At 41.4% G+C, this 23,226-nt stretch overlaps 1 protein-coding gene across 1 annotated transcript; it reads left to right on the top strand.

Annotated features, from left to right (window-relative positions):
* The first annotated feature begins 633 nt into the window (after positions 1–633).
* usp11 (ubiquitin specific peptidase 11) lies at positions 634–22,707 on the top strand. Its single transcript, XM_083554876.1, has 21 exons — positions 634–845; positions 4,956–5,065; positions 5,402–5,532; positions 6,116–6,233; positions 6,877–7,022; positions 7,331–7,392; positions 8,942–9,041; positions 9,121–9,294; positions 9,467–9,625; positions 10,492–10,716; positions 11,741–11,824; positions 11,936–12,030; positions 12,540–12,764; positions 13,797–13,915; positions 13,995–14,447; positions 15,094–15,164; positions 15,778–15,890; positions 16,418–16,567; positions 17,790–17,905; positions 18,436–18,524; positions 19,902–22,707. Exons 1-21 carry the CDS (start codon positions 730–732, stop codon positions 20,031–20,033), a joined length of 2,988 nt encoding a protein of 995 aa, XP_083411002.1. The 5' UTR covers positions 634–729; the 3' UTR covers positions 20,034–22,707.
* Positions 22,708–23,226: the final 519 nt, after the last annotated feature.

The following is a 23,226-nucleotide window of genomic DNA, read 5'->3' as shown; positions in this document are numbered from 1 at the left end:
ATTTGGTAAATTTTTTAAACTGGATGTCCTTCATAACACAACCCTCCACATTTATCCGGGCTTGGGACCGGCACTAAGAGTGCGCTGGCTTGTGCAATACTAATAGCTGGGATAAATATGTAAATATTGAAATGTGAATTGTCACTGAATTACAGTACGAATATATAAAGTCTTTAGGTAAAAATTAAGATTAAGAACGCATGCAAGAAACGTGTAAAGCACAATAAATGTAGAGAAATATGAGATATACAGTATAAATGTACAATATAAGATGGGTTTATTGCACGTATAATAGTACAAATGTTATACATAGTTTATATACAGACGGTATAAAGATATTCAGTGTAAACCAGTTAATTAGATTTAATTTGATTCGATTTGATTCATCTTTAAAGTCATTGCACAAGGTACATGCACAGGTTATTATTATTATTATTATTATTTATTTTTATTATTACTGAGTAAAAAGTGGAGGTGAAACTATAAATAAAGAAAAATGGAATAAATCATTTATTAATTACTCAATAATTAATTCATTGTTTTAATTTATGCAATCAGTTCCAAGAAATACGGAACACGTGCCACGCCCTATCGCTCACACTCCTCCTTCCCGCCTTCTGGAATAAGGAAGTTGTCATAGAAAATGTACTTCCTGCTTCCGGTATATACCAATCCGGTGTTTCTATGCAGCGGGTGACTCTTAGAGCTGTTAAAAAATATTTATGACTTATGGTCATGGCTTCTAGCAGCACCGCGGCGGCCACAGAGCCTCCTGGGCTGGAATCACAGCGGCAAGAAATCGAGAGTTTAATCCGGGACCAGGAGCTCCGGCTCGGGGACTGCTGGTAAGACTGGCACTACAGCTTTGGCGCCAACCATACTAGCGTACTAAGTAGTATGCGTTGTTATAGCGTTGCGCACTAGCGTGGCATACTTTGTAGTACGGGTAGAGTAGTATGCTCTGACAGACGTAGCATTAGAGGAATTCAGGTCAAATCTAACACCCAATTCGCTTTATACACCGCAATTAATGTCCTTTTACGGCTTATAACTTGGGTTTAATGATTTGATTTGGAAGTTTGAATAATGTTTGTAGTGTTTAAATATACTTTAATACAAGAGCCACTGGTTCTGACTTGGCTAGCATGCTAACTAGGTTTTACTGTCATGTCGGTTTCGTTTTCCTTTTAACTCACCGCTTATATGTTTCTCTGTTTGTACAAAAAGAAGTTGGTTGAAAAGTGATAACTGTCAGGACGCTTATTCCGTTAATTTTTAAAGATTTGGATTAATATTGTAGATTGGAAGTGAATAATTTAAGTTTAAGAATCAATTATATAAAGAGTTACAGTATAAAGAGTATAGAGACTAGTAAAGGAATGAGCATTTGCTTTCTTGTGTCCCAAATGTTTGCCTCAGACCTATAGAACTGCTCTATATAGAGGACATTACTTAGAGCATACTACAGTACCCTACAAAGAGCTTTCTACATAGGGCATATTACAGTACCCTACATAGAGCCTATTACATAAGCATATTACAGTACCCTACATAGAGCATATTACAGTACCCTACAAAGAGCTTCCTACATGGAGCATACTAGAGTACCACCCATAGAGTATATTACAGAGCATATTACAGTACCCTAAATGGAGCCTATTACATAGATCATACTACAGTACCATACATAGAGCATATTACAGTACCCTACATAGAGCTTTCTACATAGGGCATACTAGAGTACCACACATAGAGCCTATTACATAGAGCATACTACATTACCCTACATGGAGCCTATTACATAGATCATACTACAGTACCCTACATAGAGCCTATTACATAGATCATACTACAGTACCCTACATAAAGCATATTACATTTGCATATTACAGTACCCTACATAGAGCATATTACATAGCTCATACTACAGTATCCCACATAGAGCATATTACATAGAGCATATTACATTACCCTACATAGAGCATACTACATAGAGCATACTACAGTACCCTACATAGAGCATATTACATAGAGCATATGACATTACCCTACATAGAGCATACTACATAGCGCATACTACAGTACCCTACATAGAGCATATTGCAATACCCTACATAGAGCATATTACATAGAGCACACTACAGTACCCTACATAGAGCATACTACAGTACCACACATAGAGCATATTACAATACCCTACATATAGCATATTACATAGAGCATATTACAATACCCCACATAGAGCATACTACAGTACCCCACATAGAGCATACTACAGTAACCTACATAGAGCATATTACATAGAGCATATTTCAGTACCATACATTGAGCATATTACATAGAGCATATTACAGTACCCTACATTAAGCATATTACATAGAGCATATTACATAGAGCATATTACATAGAGCATACTACAGTATCCTACATAGAGCATATTACATAGAGCATACTACAGTATCCTACATAGAGCATATTACATAGAGCATATTACATAGAGCATACTACAGTACCCCACATAGAGCATACTACAGTAGCATACATAGAGTATATTACATAGAGCATATTACAGTACCCCACATAGAGCATACTACAGTACCCTACATAGAGCATATTACATAGAGCATACTACAGTAGCCTACATAAAACATATTACATAGAGCATACTACAGTACCCCACATTGAGCATATTACATAGAGCATACTACAGTACACTAAATTGAGCATATTACATAGAGCATACTACAGTAGCATACATAGAGTATATTACATAGAGCATATTACAGTACCCCACATTGAGCATACTACAGTACCCTACATAGAGCATATTACATAGAGCATACTACAGTAGCCTACATAAAACATATTACATAGAGCATACTACAGTACCCCACATTGAGCATATTACATAGAGCATACTACAGTACCCCACATTGAGCATATTACATAGAGCATACTACAGTACCCCACATTGAGCATATTACATAGAGCATACTACAGTACCCCACATTGAGCATATTACATAGAGCATACTACAGTACACTAAATTGAGCATATTACATAATTATATTACTGCTGTTAGAATAATCTCTGCTCTTCTGAGATGTTCCACTGGATTTTTTGCTCATTCAGCTACGTGGATGTGCGTGCGTGCGTGCGTGTGTGAGGTGAGGAGGCCTGAAGTGGAGTCAGCATTCCTTTTCATTCATGTTCAATAGGGTGGAAGTCAGAGCTCTATAGCAGGAGATCTTCATGGAGCTGGTTTTGTGCACCGTCATGCTGAAACAGGTTGATGAAGGGAAAATGTGATGCTAAGCGCAGCCAATGACGTGCTATACAATTTCGTAAGGCTGTAAACGTCGGGTGTCCCAATACTTTTGACAATAGAGTGAAAATGCATGCTGGAGGGACTTCAGGTACTTTTTTCAAGAGCATGATGTTCCAGGTTTTGCTTGCTCTTTGGTTTGCAGCTCTACAGAAGTACGTACTATGGAGTGACATCATTGTACCTTTTATACACAATGTCTAGGGTTCTTAGTGATCGTCCAGACATCTCATCAGCTGTGTGTGTTATAAGCAGGCTATTCACATTCAGCATTTCATGTGTTTGTGGAAGGATAATCGCATTGAAGCAGCGTTGTTATCTTCCCAAACTTTCACTTTTGAGTTTCAGGCCAAGGTGTGCCACCTTTTCTGAAGTGGTTTCGGGAGTAGTTTCGTTTTCATGCTAAAGCACATACTGTACTGGAAGAAACCTCCTGTCCGTTCTGATGAATTACGGTGTGTGAGGTGTTTGTGTGTGCGCCTTTGTAGTTTCATGATGGTGCAATTGGTTTGTGAGAATGATACTGCTTTCACAAACACACCCATGCCATGTAAATGTATACGTGGAATATCAGGCTGTTTTTCCTTCTGCTTCTAATGACTCAATCTGGCAACCAGGGAAAATAGTCTAATGTCCAAGCATCTGTGCACACCTGGATTGGATAAACATACCTGTCACTCCTGAGAGATACCGGCATGCTGGTTGATTTGCTTCGTAGCATTAAAGAAAAGACTTGAGAAAATCTAATAATAATGCAGTGAACAAAGCAATTCCCCCCCCCCCCTTTTTTTTTGCTTCTTTTTGAGCTTTCACTTCCAGTCGAAGAAAAGAAAATGAAATGAAACCTGCGAGAGTTACACGGGTGTGACTCTACAAACACCCTCACATGCTCTGAGGAGCGCAGAACGTACGCGTTGGAGAGGAAAAACAAGCCGGGTGATGGTGATGGAGGAAGAAAGAAAAAATTATTATAATAATTAAATAAACATTTGGCAGACGGACTTTTCCAGAGTGATTTACAATGATCTTATTTATGCAACTGAGCAGTTCAGGGCCTCGTTTAAATGTCCCACAACTGACAGCTTGGTGGTGAGGAGATTCGAACTCACAACCTTCTGCTCAGAAGCTACCACCTCCCCTTATAACGTCCAATTATCTCATGTGTACGGTTGAGCAGTTTAGGGGTTAAGAGCCTTACCTAAGGCACTGGCAGCTTGGTTGTGCTGGGATTTGAACCAATGACCTTCCGAAGCAGAAGTCCAACATCTTATCCACTGAGCTGTCACTTTTATATAAATGTTACATGTCTATATTTGTATACGAGCTGTGACTTTTCTTTAGTCTGGTTTATTTGTGGATTTTGACTTGAGTTTTTGGGGACTGAGAGAAAATTTGTAGGCAAATTCCGAAAATGAGATGAATTTTATAAAATAGATTTCTTTCAGCTTTTTGGGAATGAAATTTTTGGAGTAAACTAAGAATTTTTCCTTCAGTACAGGCAAATGTGTTCATGACTGGTCTGTTTTTTTTTTTTTTAAATGTATTTTATTTCAACACAGGCCGATAAATGTCGAGCTATCCTGGACTCACAGATTTGAACGTCCTTGATGATGATGGCTCTGTTTCACAGGTATCTGGTGGGCCGACGGTGGTACGGGTTGTGGAGCGAGTACATGAAGAGTGGCGATCAGAACTCTCCGTCATTCCCTGGGGGCATCGATAATACAGAGCTGTTCGATGGTGAGTCCTGACACCAGGAAGTGTAAAAAGGGCAGACGAATGGCCAGCTGGTGTGTGTGTAGAGATATAGATCCGATGTACAATTATGGGAAGAAATGGAAGCTTATTCGCCACAAGTTTCTCTTCCCTCATGTTTCCTCCGTCTCTCTCTTCTTCTTTTCTCTCATTCGCTTTATATTGCCTTACTCATTCCTTTTTTTATGATATTTATACACATGTTCTATATGGAGGATGTTTTACTGTGTGTGTGTGTGTGTGTGTGTGTGTGTGTGTGTGTGTGTGTGTGTGTGTGTGTGTGTGTGTGTGTGTGTGTGTGTGTGTGTGTGTGTGATGCAGATTTGGACTCGTACAGGTTGAAAGAGAGGCTGGCAGAGGGCGAGGACTTCATCCTGGTGCCAGCAGAAGCCTGGCGCAAGCTGCTCTCATGGTACGGCAAGGTGGAGGACCAGCCTGCTCTGGAAAGGAAAGTAAGATGCAAAGTAAAAATGAAAGTAAAATGTGCTCACTGTGCTGCATGCTTTGCTATCTTTAAAAAAAAAAAATTCTAATCAGATATAAATTTTTGATACTTTAACCTGTGTGTGTGTGTGTGTGTGTGTGTGTACATTTATTGCCTTCTGACTTCTAACACACGGCCCCTTTTACACACACACACACACACACACACACACACACACACACACACACACCTTTTGTAGTGCAAAAGAAAAAAAGATGAAATAAACGCAGACGTTCTTTTCCCGTTGTGTCTGCAGGAAGTTACAGCTCTACCTCTGCCATGTTAATCTGAATCTGTGTGACTCTCAGGACACGCCTCGGTCTCCGTAGTGTTGCGATACGGCGTATTCACATAGCCTGAGTGAACGCGCTCAAGAAACAGTTTAGACGAGAAATCGATCTACATTATCAAATATAAACATATCAAACTCATGACTTTCCGTTTTAATGTAATATCCTCTCATTTCTAACACTAGACTCGAACATCTCGAGTCCACTCTTGGGGGATTGGTTTGATTTATGGATTCCGAATTTTCTTTGTATTTTCCGCAGGTCATTGATCTTCCCAGCACCCTGAAAGTCGAGATCTACCCTGTGGAACTGTTCCTGTGTCTGCACAGCGATATGGACAATGCAGTAACGGGCCAGTTCAGCCGAGCAGACACCATACGTGAGTAACTGACCTTAATTTATCCAGAGAGACTTACAACTGAGGGTTAAGGGCTTTGCTCGAGGGCTTTGCATTTACATTTATCTCATTTATACAACTGAGCAGTTATGGGGTTAAGGGCCTTGCTCCGGGGCCCAAGAGTGGCAGTTTGATGTAGCTGGGATTTGACCTTTTGGATCCAAAGTCCAATGCTTTTACCACAAAGCTACAACCTCCCCAAAATATTTAAGAATGGTGAAAAGGAAAGAAAGGTGCTTAATACTTGTCAGATGTACTTTAGAGCACGGCAAAATTCTTTGGAGTCAAGGGCCTTGCTCAGGGGCCCCAAGAGTGGCAGCTTAGCAATACCAGGGCTTGAACTCCTGACCTTTTGATCAGTAACCCGGAGCCTTGATCTTTGAGGTGACACCTCCCCCATAATACAACTGAGCAGCTATGGGATTAAGGGCCTTGCTCAGGGGCCCAGGTAGCTTGGTGAGGTTGTGATTTGAGCTTACAACCTTCAAGTCCAATACCCTAACCACTCCCGCTTCTGTGATATTGGGGTGACTATTGATGTGTGGCGCAATTGAGGGTGACCTCGTTGTGGTGTGTGTGTGTGTGTGTGTGTGTGTGTGTGTGTGTGTGTGTGTGTGTGTTTCAGTCAGCATTCAGAAGGTAATACAAAAAGAGTTTGAGGTAACAGAGGACGCTGAACCACGGCTATGGATAAAAAGCTCTGATAACAACTGCGAGAGGCTACGGAACATCCACATGACTGTCCTGGATGCCTGTCTGAGCACGGGAATGGTAAACTCTCTCTCACACACACACACACACACACACACACACACACACACACACACACACAGAGACACTGTTTTCTCTTATTGTTCTTGTGAGGACCAGGATCTTGCACTGACATGAACATGTAATTTAGTAACATTGAGAATGTTTCTATAAGGAGATGATGTGGAGATTTGAAGCTCTGAGGTGGTGTGTGTGTGTGTGTGTGTGTGTGTGTGTGTGTGTGTGTGTGTGTGTGTGTGTGTGTGTGTGTGTGTGTGTGTGTGTGTGTGTGTGTGTGTGTGTTATAACATGCTCTGCCTATTCTACAGACAGTGATCATGGAGATGAGGAATGCAGATGGCACATGGCCCAGCTCTAGACCGCAGATCATGTGAGTGAACCTGTGTCGAGACCCACACTGTGGAATCCGCATTGTTTTACACTGTCCCAAGCTGTACACTGTATGGGCAAAAGTATTGGGACACCCGACTTTTCCAGCCATATGTCGTTCTTTAACAAACTGTTAGCACAAAGATGGAAGGATGCCTTCGGATGTGGTCAAATGAAACCGTTGCCCCTGCGCACAAAGCCGGTTTAGAAGATCTGCTTTACATGGATTGGCGTGGAAGATCTGAAACTATAGTGCTCTGACCCCATTGGGGATATTTGGGAGGATTTTCTTCCATGCTGATGAACCCCAGGCCTCCTCACCCACCTGACATTACTAACTGACAATAAATCTCCACAAATCTCCACAACCACACTCCAACATCTCGAGGAACATCTTTCCAGAAGAGTCGAGGTCATTAAATAAGCTTTTTAAGTCATGTACAGTGGTGTGAAAAAGTGTCCTGATTTTTTGGGGGGTTTTTTTTTTGCATGTTTGTCACACTTTAATGTTTCAGATCATCAAACTAATTTAAATATTAGTAAAAGGTAACACCTTTTCCAGACTGATAGATCTCAATTACTTTCTTTCTCATTTGTTTCTGAATTTCTATGGATCTCGGCGTGATGTCTAGCTTTTGAGGATCTTTTGGTCTACTTCACGTTGTCACTCTGGATCCTATTTAAGAGATTTCTTGATTGTGAACAGGTGTGGCAGTAATCAGGCCTGGGTGTGGCTGAAGAAATTTAACTCGGGTGTGATCAACCACAGTTTTTCCACACAGGGCCGTGTAGTTTTGTATTTTGTTTTCCCATAATAATAAAAAACATCCATTGAAAAGCTGCATGTCGTGTTCACTTGTGTTATCTTTTACTAATATTTAAATTAGTTTGACGATCTGAAGCAATGAAGTGTGACAAACATGCAAAAAAAAAATCTAAGAAAATCAGGAAGGGGGCAAACATTTTTTCACACCACTGTATATAAACACTACAAACGTTTGACCGTAAGTTCCCATTTCACATATTTGCTAAACCTTCAATTCATCCCAAAGGTGTTCGGGTTGGAGGAGATCAGGAGCAGGAGATCTTCCACCATATCCAACCGACGTAAACCATCAGCTGGCTTTGTGCACAGGGGCATTGTCATGCCTGAACTGGTTTGGGTCTCCTAGTTCAATTGAAGGGAAGAAATTCATGCCTCCACATGCTATAAAATTGTGTGGGGTAACAGTGTGAGGAAGAAAAACATCTGGCCTGGAAAAGTCGGGTGTCCAAATACTTTTGACATATAGTGTGACAGTGTATGTGTGCTGTATATGTGAGATTTATGTATTTGGCATATACAACCGTACCCAAGATAATAGACAAGAATCTAGAATTATATACAGTTATAATTTATTATTATATTTAAATTTAAATATAAAAATTTAAATAAAAAATGTTAATTTAAAATTATAATTATAATATCAGGTGTCAAAGATGGACTAATTTCTATACCTGCAACATTTTTTCTGACCTGTCCTCGTAATCTTGTGGTTGCACGCTTTCAGGAGTAGATCCACGGAGGACCAGGACACGTTCCGAGGGCAGCCTGGAGTGTGTGGTCTCACTAACCTGGGCAACACTTGCTTCATGAACTCTGCTCTACAGGTATGTGATCATCAAATACATCAACAGGAACGTTGTCATGCTGAGAAGTAAACTCTGGTGCTAACTGTGATCTTCACAGTGTCTGAGCAACACGCCCCCGCTGACCGAGTACTTCCTGAAGAACCTGTACCTGGACCAGCTGAACTTCACCAACCCTCTGGGCATGAAGGGCGAAATCGCCGAGGCCTACGCCGACGTCATCAAGCAAATGTGGTCGGGGAGACACTATTCCGTAGTGCCGCGTGTTTTTAAAGTGAGGAGAGATCAAACATCATCTATCCTGAGAATATCTTCATTATCTTCATCTTCTGTAACAGCAGCTCTGACAGAAGCTTCCAGCATAATATTAATGCACAATAAAAATTGGAGCATAACCTGTGTGTGTGTGTGTGTGTGTGTGTGTGTGTGTGTGTGCGCGCGCACAGACCAAGGTGGGCCATTTTGCGTCCCAGTTCCTGGGTTACCAACAGCACGACTCCCAGGAGCTTCTGTCCTTTCTGCTGGACGGCCTGCACGAGGACCTGAACCGCGTCAAGAACAAAGAGTACATTGAGCTCAAGGACGCCGACGGAAGACCAGACCAGGTACTGACTCGAAACAGAGCACAGGGACATGCAGATCAGTTCGTCACGTGTATGAGGACATGTTTATGTATGACAGCGATATTAACAGTAGTCCAGTTTTAAAGTGTCTTAGTGTGATAGTTTTTTAAATGGGTACCGGATAAAAAATTCAAACTTTATCAAAAAAAAGAAAAAGTATTAAACAAAATAAATTTCAATATATTTATTATATTAATAAATATTATGAAAAATAAGACATGCCTTTAAAATGAAATACTCCAAATAAATAAAAACAGTTCCATCCAAAATTAATGGGAAAAAAAAGACACTTCAAATAAACTGTGCGCAGTCTTGCGATTCGCCTCTAGAGGCCACTCTTGTACTCATAACCCGGAAAAACTATCGGTATGGATTTTTGCAGATAGCTCCAACTTTCGGCGCCAAGTAATCAGTGAAACCAATGAATCAATCGACCTCTAGTGATTAGGGCCGTTTAGAATGCATTACGCCAAACATTTGCTGAAGTGTGTATAGAATTGGAACACCTTGACTTTCTCATGGCTTATGAGGTTCTTCTCCAAGTTGTGACCACAAAGTTGGAGGCACACAACTGTACCTGATGCAGAAGTTTTCCCATCACTTGAATGAACTAGGAGACCCAAAACTATTCCAGTATGACAAGGCTCCTATGCACAAAGACAGGTACATGAAGATATGCTGTCCACAGGTTGGAGTGGAAGATCTCCTGCTATAGAGCTATAAACCCTTTAGCAGGAAAATCTAGTGGAACATCTTTCCAGAACAGTGGAGCTTATAATAATAGCATATGAAGATTAAATGTGAAATGAGATGTTTAGAAAGCACTTTGGTTCTTGTCCGTTGTACAGGAAGTGGCGGAGGAGGCGTGGTGTAACCACAGGCGACGGAACGATTCCGTGATCGTGGACACATTTCATGGTCTCTTCAAATCCACGCTGGTCTGCCCTGAGTGCAGCAAGGTGTCTGTGACCTTTGACCCTTTCTGCTACTTGAGCGTTCCCTTACCCGTGAGCAAGGAGAGGGTCATGGAGGTGTTCTTTGTTTCTCTTGACCCTCTGGCCAAACCTGTTCAGGTAAGCGTCATGTGGTCCAGAGGGCCGTGTTTGCCCCTGTTTTACCCCACTTTTAACACTGGACCTGATTAAAGAGCCACTGACTCTTTCTGTCTTTTCTCTCTCACTACATCTCTCTTTTTCTCTCACTACATCTCTCTTTTTCTCTCACTACATCTCTCTTTTTCTCTCACTACATCTCTCTTTTTCTCTCACTACATCTCTCTTTTTCTCTCACTACATCTCTCTTTTTCTCTCACTACATCTCTCTTTTTCTCTCACTACATCTCTCTTTTTCTCTCACTACATCTCTCTTTCTCTCTCTCTCTCTCTCTCTCTCACTACATCTCTCTTTCTGTCTCTTCTCTGTCTCACTACATCTCTATTTCTCTGTCACTACATCTCTCTTTCTCTCTCACTACATCTCCCTTTCTCTCTCACTACATCTCTCTTTCTGCCTCACTGTCCTATCTCTGTCTCACTACATCTCTCTTTCTCTCTCTGTCTCATCTCTCTCCCTACATCTCTATCACTGTCTCTTCTGTCTTGCATCTCTATTTCTGTCTCACTGTCTCTTCTGTCTCACTACATCTCCTTCTGTCTCACTATGTCTCGTCTGTATCTCACCACATCTCTCTTACTGTCTTACTGTATCCTCTCTCTCACTATGTCTAACTGTCTAACTGTCTCTCTTACTGTCTTTCTGTGTCTCTTGTTTATCAAATTCTTCTCTCTCCTACTGTCTCGCTCTCTCTTCTCTGTCTCTTACTGTCTCACTATCTCTTTTTTTGTCCCACTGTCTTTATTTGTCTCACTCTGTCTCTTCTCTCTCATTACATCTCTCTTAATGTCTCACTCTCTTTTCTCCATCTCACAACCTTTTCCCTCTGTTTCTCGTTCTTATCTTCCCTTTTTGTGTACTTTCTCGTCTCTCCTACTGCCACTCTATCTTTTGTCCCTTTTTGTTTCAAATGCTGTCTCACTCTTTGTCCCTCTTGTCTTTCTCTCCCTCTCTCTCTCTCTCTCTCTCTCTCTCTCTCTGCAGTACAGAGTGGTGGTCCCTAAAGCTGGTCGAGTGATGGATTTATGCACCGCTATGTCTCAAGCTACCAATATCTCTGCAGAGAAGGTGAGAGACACAACCTGCATTTTCCGTCTGATCTAAGCTGTATGTGTGTGTGTGCGTACGCCGAGCCAAAGTAAATATCAATGCCATTTTTTCTCCCCTCTCCTAAATCAGATGGTAGTGGCGGATGTATTTAACCATCGCTTCTACAGGATCTATCACGCTGACGAGTCCCTCAGCCTGATCCTGGACAGAGACGACATCTTCGTGTAAGTGTGCGTTTCATCTGTTTTCGCAGGTTTGGCCTGAGCATGGTGATAATGTTGAGTTCCTCGGGGTCATTTGGATTAACACTGACTTAGTACTGATACGTATTTCTCCATTTATTGCTACACTGTGTGGCCAAAAGTATTGGGACATCTAGCTTTCTCCAGCCCAGCCATACGATGATGTTCTTCTTCCAAAAACTGTTACAGAAAGTTGGAGGCACATGATTGTACAGGACACCTTTGAATGTTCTGCTCCATCATATCGGACACCTCTCTCTCTTTAACAGTCATAGTACCAAAATTTAAAGTACAAACCTCCACTTCTTCTTTCCTTGATGTCTCTGTAGACGTCTTCCTTCTGTCCTTCTCCTCCTTTGGCACAATTGTGTGCCTTTGTTTTTCTGGGAACAGTTTGGAGAAGAGCCACATATGACTGGAGAAGTCAAGTGTCCCAATACTTCCGACCAAACAGTCAGTAATAGTAAACCGCGTCTGGTTCGTTTGCGCAGGTACGAGCTGAACAGCAGCAGCAGGAGCACTGCGGATCAGGTGGAGGAGGAGGATGAAGAGGTTCTGCTGGCCGTGTACATGCGCGAACGCTCCCACTACAGAGACTACGGCTCAGGGGGCAACAACTACAGCACGTCACTGTTCGGCCACCCGCTGCTGATGGCACTGCCCTGGGCACAGTGCACCAGAGACGCCCTCTACCAGCTCTTTCTCCAGCGCCTGGCGTGAGTACCAACGCATGATCCCCCGAGGCTGAAGAGCACCGAGCAGTCCACCAGGACCTTCTCAATAAAGACCTGATCAAATCCCCACACTTTAACTCATTCACTCATTTATTTAGTTATTTTGAATCCAGAAGTGACAAGTTGGGGCAAAGTGTCCTGTCCCCCTGTCTCGCTGTTTCACTCTTTCTTCTTATCTTCTCTTTCCCTTTCTCCCTTTCTTTTGTCTATCACTTGTATTTTCCGCCTTTTTTCTTCTGTCTGTCCCTCTGTCTCTTTGTCACCCTCTCCCTTTGTCTTTCTCTCACATCGCTGTCCCTTTGTGTCACTCTCTGCCCCCTTCTCCCTATTGCTCTCGCTTTTCTGTCTCTGTCTCCCTTTCTATCTTTCTTTCTTTCTTTCTTTCTTTCAGTCTTTCTTTCAGTCTTTCAGTCTGTCTATTCTAACTCCATATGTCTCCCTCTTACTGTATTAATGTCTTTCCTTCTTTCCTTCTGTCTCTTTTTTGTGTTCCCCCCTTCTCTCTTTCTCTATCTCTCTCTCTCTCTCTTACTGTCTCATTCCCCCCTCTCTCTCTGTCGGTCTCTCTCTTTTACACTATCTCTCTCTTACACTCTCTCTCTCTCTCTCTCTCTCTCTCTCTCTCTCTCTCTCTCTTTCTCTCCCCCCTTTGTCCTTATGTCTTTCTCTTGCTCTCTTATGCTATACTCCTTTCTCCTGTTTTCTCATCTTTCCCTCGCTTTTGTCTTTCACTCTCTCTGTCTCTCTTTTCTCTTTGCACCTCTATCTTATTCTTACTGTCTCACTCTCTGTCCTCCTCTTCATCTGTCCCTCTATAGAAGGTACAGAACAGCTGTATAGATTCCTGGGTTGCTGTTGAAGTAGTCAGATGTCAGAGCGGTGATGGAAAAACCCGAGGATGAAACCTTGAAAGACCTGTTTCAGATGTCATGCAGTCAATTCTGCCTTAATTAAGGCTTCAGAGAGTCTTATAACAGGGTGTAAGGGTGTAATAGCTCAGTGTCCTTTTTCCAGTCGATACGTGCGTCAGCCAGACCCCACAGAAGAAGTGGAGGAGGAAGAGGAAAATTGTAGCGAAGAGAATGATGATGAAGAAGAAATATACAAAAACCAGACCAATGGACTCAGTGGAGGTAAAGTCTTTATTTTCTCTAATATTTGATGTAATCCATGTTTATCTTTGGTCATCTTTCTTTCTTCATTTCCACACAGATGAGGCTGAAGAAGAGTCTGAGGAGGCAGGAACATCCAAAACAGAAGAGCCTTCTCAGCAGAACAGCATCCATCCAGAAGGGAAGGAGAAAGTAGAAGAAGGGGAGGAGGAATCGAACAGCGGTGGAGGCGGCACGGACGAGGGCCAATTGGCATGCGGTGGCACGGACGAGGGCCAATTGGCATGCGGCGGCAAGGATGACAACTCCCAAGATGCAGTCGATGGGGAGCAGGCTGCTGCAGCGGAGACTCCAGGGAAAAAGGAGGAGGAAGACGAAGAAGAGGATGACGGAGAGAACGGTAAAGCCGTCGCTCAGGCGAATAAAAGGATGAAGAGTAGACGGCGTTGTGCTGAGAAAAGAAAGAAGCTGCTCTTCACTATACAGGCCGTGAACTCCAACGGCACCATGGACCGAAGTACCGGGGACGGGAACAGCGATCTTCCTTTCAGCAGTGAGTCACCTTCAGGATATTCTACTGCGGTTCTACCCTGGGTCCCTGTGTGTTTTAGCTATACGGAGATTTTTGTGTATTAATACTTTGTAATATATTCGTGGAAGAGGATTGAGGGATCGGTGGTAGAGGATGGAGGGATCGGTGGCAGAGGATGGAGAGATCGGTGGCAGAGGATGAAGGGATCGGTGGTAGAGGATGGATTGAAATCAGTGGTAGAGAATGGAGGGATTAATAGTAGAAGATGGGGGGATCAGTGGTAGAGGATGGAGGGAGATCAGTGGTAGAGAATGGAGGGATTAATAGTAGAAGATGGGGGATCAGTGGTAGAAGATGGAGGGGTTAATAGTAGAAGATGGGGGGATCAGTGGTAGAGGATGGAGGGAGATCAGTGGTAGAGGATGGAGGGAGATCAGTGGTAGAGAATGGAGGGATTAATAGTAGAAGATGGGGGGATCAGTGGTAGAAGATGGAGGGATTAATAGTAGAAGATGGGGGGATCAGTGGTAGAAGATGGAGGGATTAATAGTAGAATATAGAGGGATCAGTGGTAGAGGATGGAGGGAAATCAGTGGTAGAGGATGGAGGTATGGAGGGACTACATGATTATAACAGTGGTGTAATATTCTATTTTGTCACTTCACAGCTCAGTTGTATGTGGCCATCGACTGGGACCCGGACATGAAAAAGAAATATTACAATGACACTGAGGCTGAGGTAAGATTTTATAATAAAATTATCACCAATCCAGAACTGAACCTGAATTTTAAAGTGCGTAATGAATTAGGTGTCGATGGTTAGTGGATGTTAACGATAGTGAGGTCGGATCGTACTCGCCAAAACCCGATTAATCAACTGATAATTACTTTAAAATAGATACTGGATTAAAAAAACAACGAAAGACTCCATGTAAAATAGTACTGAACTCAATTGCAAACACAAGAAATAAAAAATCATGACTCATGAAATTTACTAAAATAAATATATATATTCATTAATAAATATACTTAAATAGTTGAACTATAAATAATAAATATAATATAGCGCTCTCCGTGCAGCACGCAGTCTCGCCTGCAAAAACAAACAGTGATTCGCCTCTAGGGGCCGCTCTCGTAATGACGGCAGACCGGAAGCCGGAAAAACTATCGGTATGGATTTTTGGTTGTTTACAATTGAGGAACTTCATGGACACTTCTCATGAAGATTTTCTTTTTCTTTTTTGGAGTCTGTAAAACGTAAAAATGCAGATAAAAAGCTCAGAGTTTTCACTTTGTATGTCTGTACAACGGGAGAACTTTCTCAGGATTTTGAATTGTATTTGTTTGTGTAGAAATACGTAAAGGACAAGAGCATGGACGTCCCGATGCAGCAGACCACAGTCCATCTGCAGGAGTGTATCGGACTCTTCACCAACATGGAGACGCTCGAGGATGAAAATCCCTGGTAATGCGCTTTACACGTTAGTGCTTAAACACATAAGCAGTGGAAGATATTATTGAATTCACTATACACTATATGGCCAAAAGTTTGTGGACACCTGATAAGATTGTATAACCCAATCCACATTTAGTTCCCTGTCTGCTGTTATAATAACCTCCACTCTTCTGGGAAGATGTTCTACTAGATTTTGTGGAACTCATTCACCCAGTCAGGTACTGATGTAGGTGAGGTGAGGAGGCCTGGGGTGTATTCACATACAGAGCTCTATAGCAGGAGATCTTCTGCTCCAATCTATGTATTCATGGAGCTGGCTTTGTGCACAGGGGCATTGTCATGCTGGAACAGGTTTGGGTCTCCAAGTTCCAGAACTTCTTATATGTCTTGTACAATTCTGAACATTTTAGTGAAGAACTGCATATGGCTGCTGGAAAATTCAGGTGTCCCAATACTTTCCTCCATATAATGTATGTACTAAACCCAGGGCACTGATTATGTCAGAAAGATAAACTTGGTATGCTGATGCTCTGTAGGTACTGCCCAACATGTAAAAAGCACCAGCTCGCCACTAAGAAGTTGGATCTCTGGTCTCTTCCTGAGGTCCTCATCATCCACCTGAAACGCTTCTCCTATACAAAATATTCCCGGGAGAAGCTGGACACCATCGTCGAATTCCCTCTCCGGTTGGTTTTGCCTTTTAATGTGAAACGCTCTTTAAATTCTCCAAAACATAATATTACAATTACAAAAATAATAATAATTTTTTTATCTCTAATGAATTTTGGAAACGTGTATGTGACTCAGGAGGAAGCCAAAGCATGAAAACGGCTCGAGCGTGTTTATGAACATTTGTTCTCTGTTTGTAACTGATAACTGAGTTGTATTTAGGAACTACAGGAGTTGGACAATGAACCTAAAATCCCTTGTGTTTTTAAACTCCGTGTAAAATAGTACTGAACATGATTAGCACGGTTCTTTGATTTCAGTACAGGAAATAAATGTGAATATTTTCATTAATAAATGTTATTGCATATTTAAATAATGAATTAATTAATTGTAATGAACAAATATATAATAAAGCACTCTTCATTAAGCGCGTAAGACCAAACAGCACGTGGTGTCAGTGATTCGCCTCTAGAGGCCGCTCTCGTTATAGCAGTGGACTGGAAGCTGAAAATAATTTAGTATGCATAAAGTAGTCTCTGCTCTTCCGTATGAAAGTCATGCAATCAGTGTAGATTGGCTACCAGGCCACGCATATACAAGCTTCAAAACTCGCCTTGATCAAGGGCCAGCTGTAGCTGGGTGGTGCTGGGATTTGAACCCATAACCGTCTGATCAACCGTCTGGCCAGTGACCTACTACCTTTCAGCACCACCATGTCCCAACTACGTGTGGAGGTGGTAACTTTGTGGTTAAGAAATTGGACACTGGATCAAAAGATCATGAGTTCAAATGCCAGCGACGCCAAGCTGCCACTCCTGGGCCCCTGAGGATGGCCCTTAACCGCAAAGTTGCTAATTATGAACGAGAGAAATGTAAATGTAACGACATTACTCGTGTCTTGTCTAAATAATATACTGTACTAAACAATGCGTACATGCACAAAATGTTTTTTTTTTAATGGATATATTAATATAGAAATATGTAAAAAAAAACGCTATTGCGTTTAAAAATATATAAAAAAAAGTAATAATAACAAAAGCAAGTCTCTGCTGTTAATCTGTTATTTGCCAAATTTCTTTCCTCCTCATTCCTTTTAAAACAGCATCTTTTTTGCAATATTTTCAACGACTCCCCGTTTTCGTAGCCCTTTTACACGTGTTATCTTGCTGCTGTCATTGAAGTCGTGAAAAAATGTGGAACCTGAAGTCTTTCTCTTTGTTTTTATTTTTTTTTTTTTAGAAAGCTGGACTTCTCCAACTTCCTTTTGAAGAAGACAGGAACCGACTCGGAGCCTCCCAGCACGTACGACCTCATCGCTGTGTCTAACCACTATGGAGGCCTCAGAGACGGACACTGTACGTTTCTCTTCTGTTTATAAACACTATACGGGGCAAAAGTTAGTGGACACCTAACCGTAAAATTTATGCATGCTTTTAGTCTGCTTTATAGTCAGCCATTTGCTGTTATATAAATCTTTGCTTTTCGAGGAAGCAAAAATACTACTGAATTATGAAAATTATGTAAATATGAATAAATTAATTAATTCATTATATATAATAAATATAATATCACGCTCTCCGTGCAGCACGCAATCTCACACGTAAAAACACACAGCACGTGGTGTCAGTGATTCGCCTCTAGAGGCCGCTCTCATAATGACAGCGGCCCGGAAAAACTATCGGTATGGATTTTTGCCGATAGCCGACGGTTTCAGCAATCAACTATCAGTGCCGACCTCAGGTTCTTTCCTGGTGTTTGCCTGAACCAATGCTTTATAGAACATTTTTAGCGTTCTTCATGTGTTCCTGAATAAATATCAGACGACTGACTGTTAAAAAAGCAGCCGTTTTACAATCCTATGTTTCTTTTTGCATCTTTTACACAGATACCAGCTACGCTCGGAACAAGGACAACGGCCAGTGGTATTATTTTGACGATAGTAAGGTGACCTACGCCAAGGAAGAACAAATTGTGGTAAGAATCACCCATTCCATTTGTTTCTATTCCATTTCCATATGAATTGAATTCTTCATTTTGATTGGCTGTAACAACTTCCTTTTCACATAAATGTAACCTGGGTATGATCTTTTGAAATTCTGAATTTTTAGTCACATTCTTGTCTGCAATAAAAAAAAATTTTAATTCTGCAATTCTTCAATATGTTCATAAAAAAAAAAAAAAAAACATAACAATTGTAGGTTCTTAGTACGAGGCGATATCAAAAGGTTTCAAGACTAGTTTTGTAGCACGCCAACAGATGGCAGCACGAGGCTGTACGCACAGTCACAGGGAGCACCGACCTTCATACCTTCAGAACCATTTGTGTTTTTCCCCAGTTTAGGATCAGTAGCAGGACACGGGGTTCATACACATTTTGGAAAAGTATGAAAAAGTATGGAATTTGATTCGAGTGATTTCCAGGTCTGGATTATTATGCGGGGGGTTAAAAAGAACACAGAATATTGCAAAATATTTGTGTTTCCATACTATTACTGTACTCTGTTTATATAATGTAGTTTAGTTGTAGTTTATATAATTAGTTGGTAAAAAAAAAAAAAAAGGACTTTCTGGATAAATCTTGATAAATTCAGAAATGCCGTTTTTTCATCCAAAACCTTTCCGCGTCCACACTTTTGCTTTCGGTCGTTTCCCAAAAGTTGTTCATTCACACGGAATCGTCTGAAAACGCTCACATCGGAAGGCCAAAAAACGGAGAGAGAGAAAAAAAGGGCAAAAACGGAGAGGAAAATACGTCAACGTATTCGTGTGGAAATCGTCAAAAGGTGTTTTTGTTAATGGAGTTCTGCTGCTGTAGAATTGAAGGTTGTAAAAATGACACTTATAAATGATCAACATGGCGCTGTTTTTGGAATTGCAGTTTTAATAGAATGCTGTGTGTGGAATGTGGTTTGTGGTAATTTCTATACGCTGCAGTAGCTACAACCTTCCGCTCATAAAAAATAGGAATTTAAACTCATCATGTCAGATGTTAAATACGGTCTTTAAAATCTGGAAAAGTATTGAATTTTAAAGTGAAAAAAAAAAAAAGTGTAACCTTGAGGACAGGATTTATGATCAAACTCTTGATGTCACCCAAATGAGGATGGGTTCCCCTTTTGAGTCTGGTTCCTCTCAAGGTTTCTTCCTCATAACATCTAAGAGAGTTTTTCCTTGCCACAGTTGCCACGGCTGCTCATCAGGGATAAATACACACCATTCACCTTCACTGTTGTTTTCTGTAAAGCTGCTTTGAGACAATGTCTGTTGTGAAAAGCGCAATACAAATAAACTTGACTTGACTTAACAGGAAACGGATCATCGAACCTGATCAGTGTGTGTTTGTGTTTTCAGACCAACGCTGCCTACCTTCTCTTCTACCAGCGCCAAGACAAGATCCGGCACCCCGTCCTCCCTTCTCCTGAAAATCTCCCCACTTCCTCCACTAATCACGACGGACCGGGCGGGGCCATGGAGGTTGACTGAAATTCGTTCGGTGTTTCACTGGTTTTCCCCGTCTTTATTTGCATTCCTTCCTTCGTTCATTCGTTCTCTTCCTATATTTGCGTTCTCTCCTGCTCTCAGGTTCATGAGGGAATTTGTTTTATTTAATTATTTTTTTTTAAACTTTCTGCCTTTTTGAGTTCCCAGAAACGGGAAGTTCAGTATTCTCTCAGGCCGGTGCAGAGGCATCATGGGTAGGAAGCTGAGCAAAGGCTGTAGTTATTTCTTTACGACCAGCTGCAGGGACGTCTAGTCAGGGTCTAGCAAGTGTCTGAGGTGGGTGTGAGTATCTGCGTCTGCTGCTTCTTTAGAATTTCAGGGTGCGATAAGCTGCTTCCCTTCCCCCCACTTTCCCTGCCACGAGTGCAAGAGCTGCAACTTTCTACCTTTTTTTTAAATCAAGCAATACTTTTGTACCGGTTGTAGTTTAGGAACTTAAACTTCAGGTTTTTTCAGCTCGTAACTTAATGACTTTTGAGGCACCTCTCACTGTGCAAGCTGTAAACATCTTCACCTCAACCGGACATAGAAGGGCAGTGGTTAGACTGTAATATACACGACTTGCAGAAACAAGAACAGAAAATACAGTGTGGTGCTGGGAAATGGGAAAATTTGGACCCCTCGCCAGTGAGGTGGTGCAGAACCCCAGGTTTGCCAACTCCTACTTCCAAAATTTCCCTTTTCCCCTACGCCACAATGACTCTAAGGCTCGACAGAACGGCGTATCGGAAGCCTTCAAACGCCAAAGCAATAAAATATAAAGCTGCTCGGGTATTTTTTACTCTTCCACGCATTTGTTCGTCATCTCCGTGGAACATCGTCGTCTTTATTTGACCAAAAGAAATGGTAAGAAACTTTTTTTCGCGACATCCCAACATTTGCCCTTCGACGTTTCCAGTCATCGAGGCGGCGCGTTGACGTTTTTGCGGTAATCGCACGTGTTATAAATGCAGTACAAAAAAAAAACCTCTGGAGTATCTCTATTCAAGCTGCGTAGGTTTCAACACTGAGGTTTTTTTTATTGTTTTCCAGATAAAAAAAATAGTTACTGTAGCTACATTGTTTTTTTTTTTATTATTATTTATAGATCAGACCAGCTGTATATTCTTTAAAAAAAATCAAAAAAGGCGGAAAAAAAAGGTCTCAAGGTTTACCGAACAATCTAAAATGAAACGTCTTTCTTCAGACACACAACAAGCCTAAATCAGATTCAATCAGAAACACTCTCAGAAATTGATCCTTTATTGGAACGGTATCTCCATAACCTCGGTGCTTTCTCCTTGGACATGGAGATGAGGTAGATCACCACAGGCTACGTGTGAGCGCAAGGGCGCCATTACTTACGATCATTTTTGACCATCTGTGTATGTTCGAACACATTGGGCTCTCGCATCAGGTTTCAGGTGATGTGCCATCAAATGTGTGTGTGTGGGAGGAGTTAAGCCAGTACTACTGAATAATATTGAATATAATATAATTTATGATAATTTTAGGTAATGAAAAAGATTATAATATACATAATTATTCCTGATTCCTGTCCACCAAATTGACATTCATGTTGTGTGTCTGTAAATGTTCCTTGAACCTGATTTTTTTTTTTTCTCAGGTGCAGGTGTGAACCCGAGTGCTTTATTCATTGACTGGGAGTCACTGTGTAGCATGCTAATTCTATGCTAATTCTATGCTAATTCTTCGCATCAGCGTTCCGAACGCTTCCTTTAAAACCGTCCCCGGGATATTTTCGTGCGATAAAAAAAATAAAAAAATACGAATCCGTGTTCGTCTGGGCTTTTGCGCACTACGTACGCTATAGGAACCGTCGCCTTCGTCGTGTCTTCGAAGATTCATTCAGGAAAAAAGGGACCAAAAAACAGCTGCTCCACCATCTGGATTCTTTATACTGAAACCCGCTTTATTTTTATGACTTTTTTTTTTATTTTTTTTATTGTATCTCACAAATTCAACCTTTTTTTTTTTTTTTTGGCTCATTATACCGAACCGAACTTCCAGCTCGAATAGCGTGACCAAAACAAGACCACGGGGCCACGACGTCTCGAAAACGTACATGCGCGTACGTCCGCATCGCGGCCTTCATTGACCTTTAACCAAGTTAGAGTTTTTCACCGTTCCCTCCGCTCTCTTTCTCTCGGTGATATCAGGGATAATCCGTATGTCAGGAACTGTTGCAATACGTGAAAATAAGTATTTTTTTAAGCCGAATATTAGAATAAAGAAGCTTCGCCTCGTCTCGCTCGTCGTGATCTATTTATTTTTTCATTTTAACGAACCGCCGAGTGACGGATCGGCCCGGCCGAAGCTTCGAGATCTTCCAAATAATTTTTAATGCTGTTATTGTTATTTTCCTTCCTCTTGATCTGCTGTTTAATCATATTCAGGGGGGGGGGGGGGGGGTGAACAGAGGTGTATTTTCCAGCTCTAGTTTGTAATATAACGTAGGGAAGGATGGAGGAAGTGAGTGGGGATTAATAAAGAGATTAATGAGAGTGGTTTCTGGACTGTACAGTATTTTTGTATGTAATACATAGTTTTGATGAGTGAAGTTCGAATGCAGGGGTTTTAGGGATCAGCTTGGGTTCGACTTTGATGGAAATTGTATACTTAAATTTTGATATGAATAAATGATAATTGTATATTAGTACGATTTTATATTTGTGCGCTGTGTGACTTTTACGTGTGTATGTATAAATACATACATATACACAATTTTATCGGTCCCTCTTTTGCTGCTAAAACAGTCACGACCCATCGATCATCAACATCATGAACTAATTGAGCAGTTTGAGCTACGGGAACGCGGGTCTGTTGGATCGGAACCACACGGACCAGCCTTCTCTCCTCACGTGCATCAGTGATCCTCGGCCGCACGTGACCCTGTCACCGGTTCACCACTGTCCCTTCCTTGGAGCACTTTTATATATATTGTGACCACTACACACCAGGAACATCCCACAATGGCTGCCGTTTTGGAGACGCTCTGACCCAGACGTCTAGACGTCACAATTTTGTTGCTGAAATCCTTTCCGCTCGTTCATTTCTCCTGCTTCTAACATCAACTCTGAGGACAAAATGTTCACTTACTGCATTATATTTTGTTACCAGTTTTTTAGACAATGTCACAAACTGCACACTGAAACTGTAATATATCCATTTCTAC

This window comes from Silurus aristotelis (assembly GCF_946808225.1).
Source record: "Silurus aristotelis genome assembly, chromosome: 11".
Lineage (NCBI taxonomy): Eukaryota > Metazoa > Chordata > Actinopteri > Siluriformes > Siluridae > Silurus > Silurus aristotelis.
The sequence above is the reverse complement of the archived record's forward strand: the minus strand, read 5'-3'. Positions and strand labels throughout refer to the sequence as shown.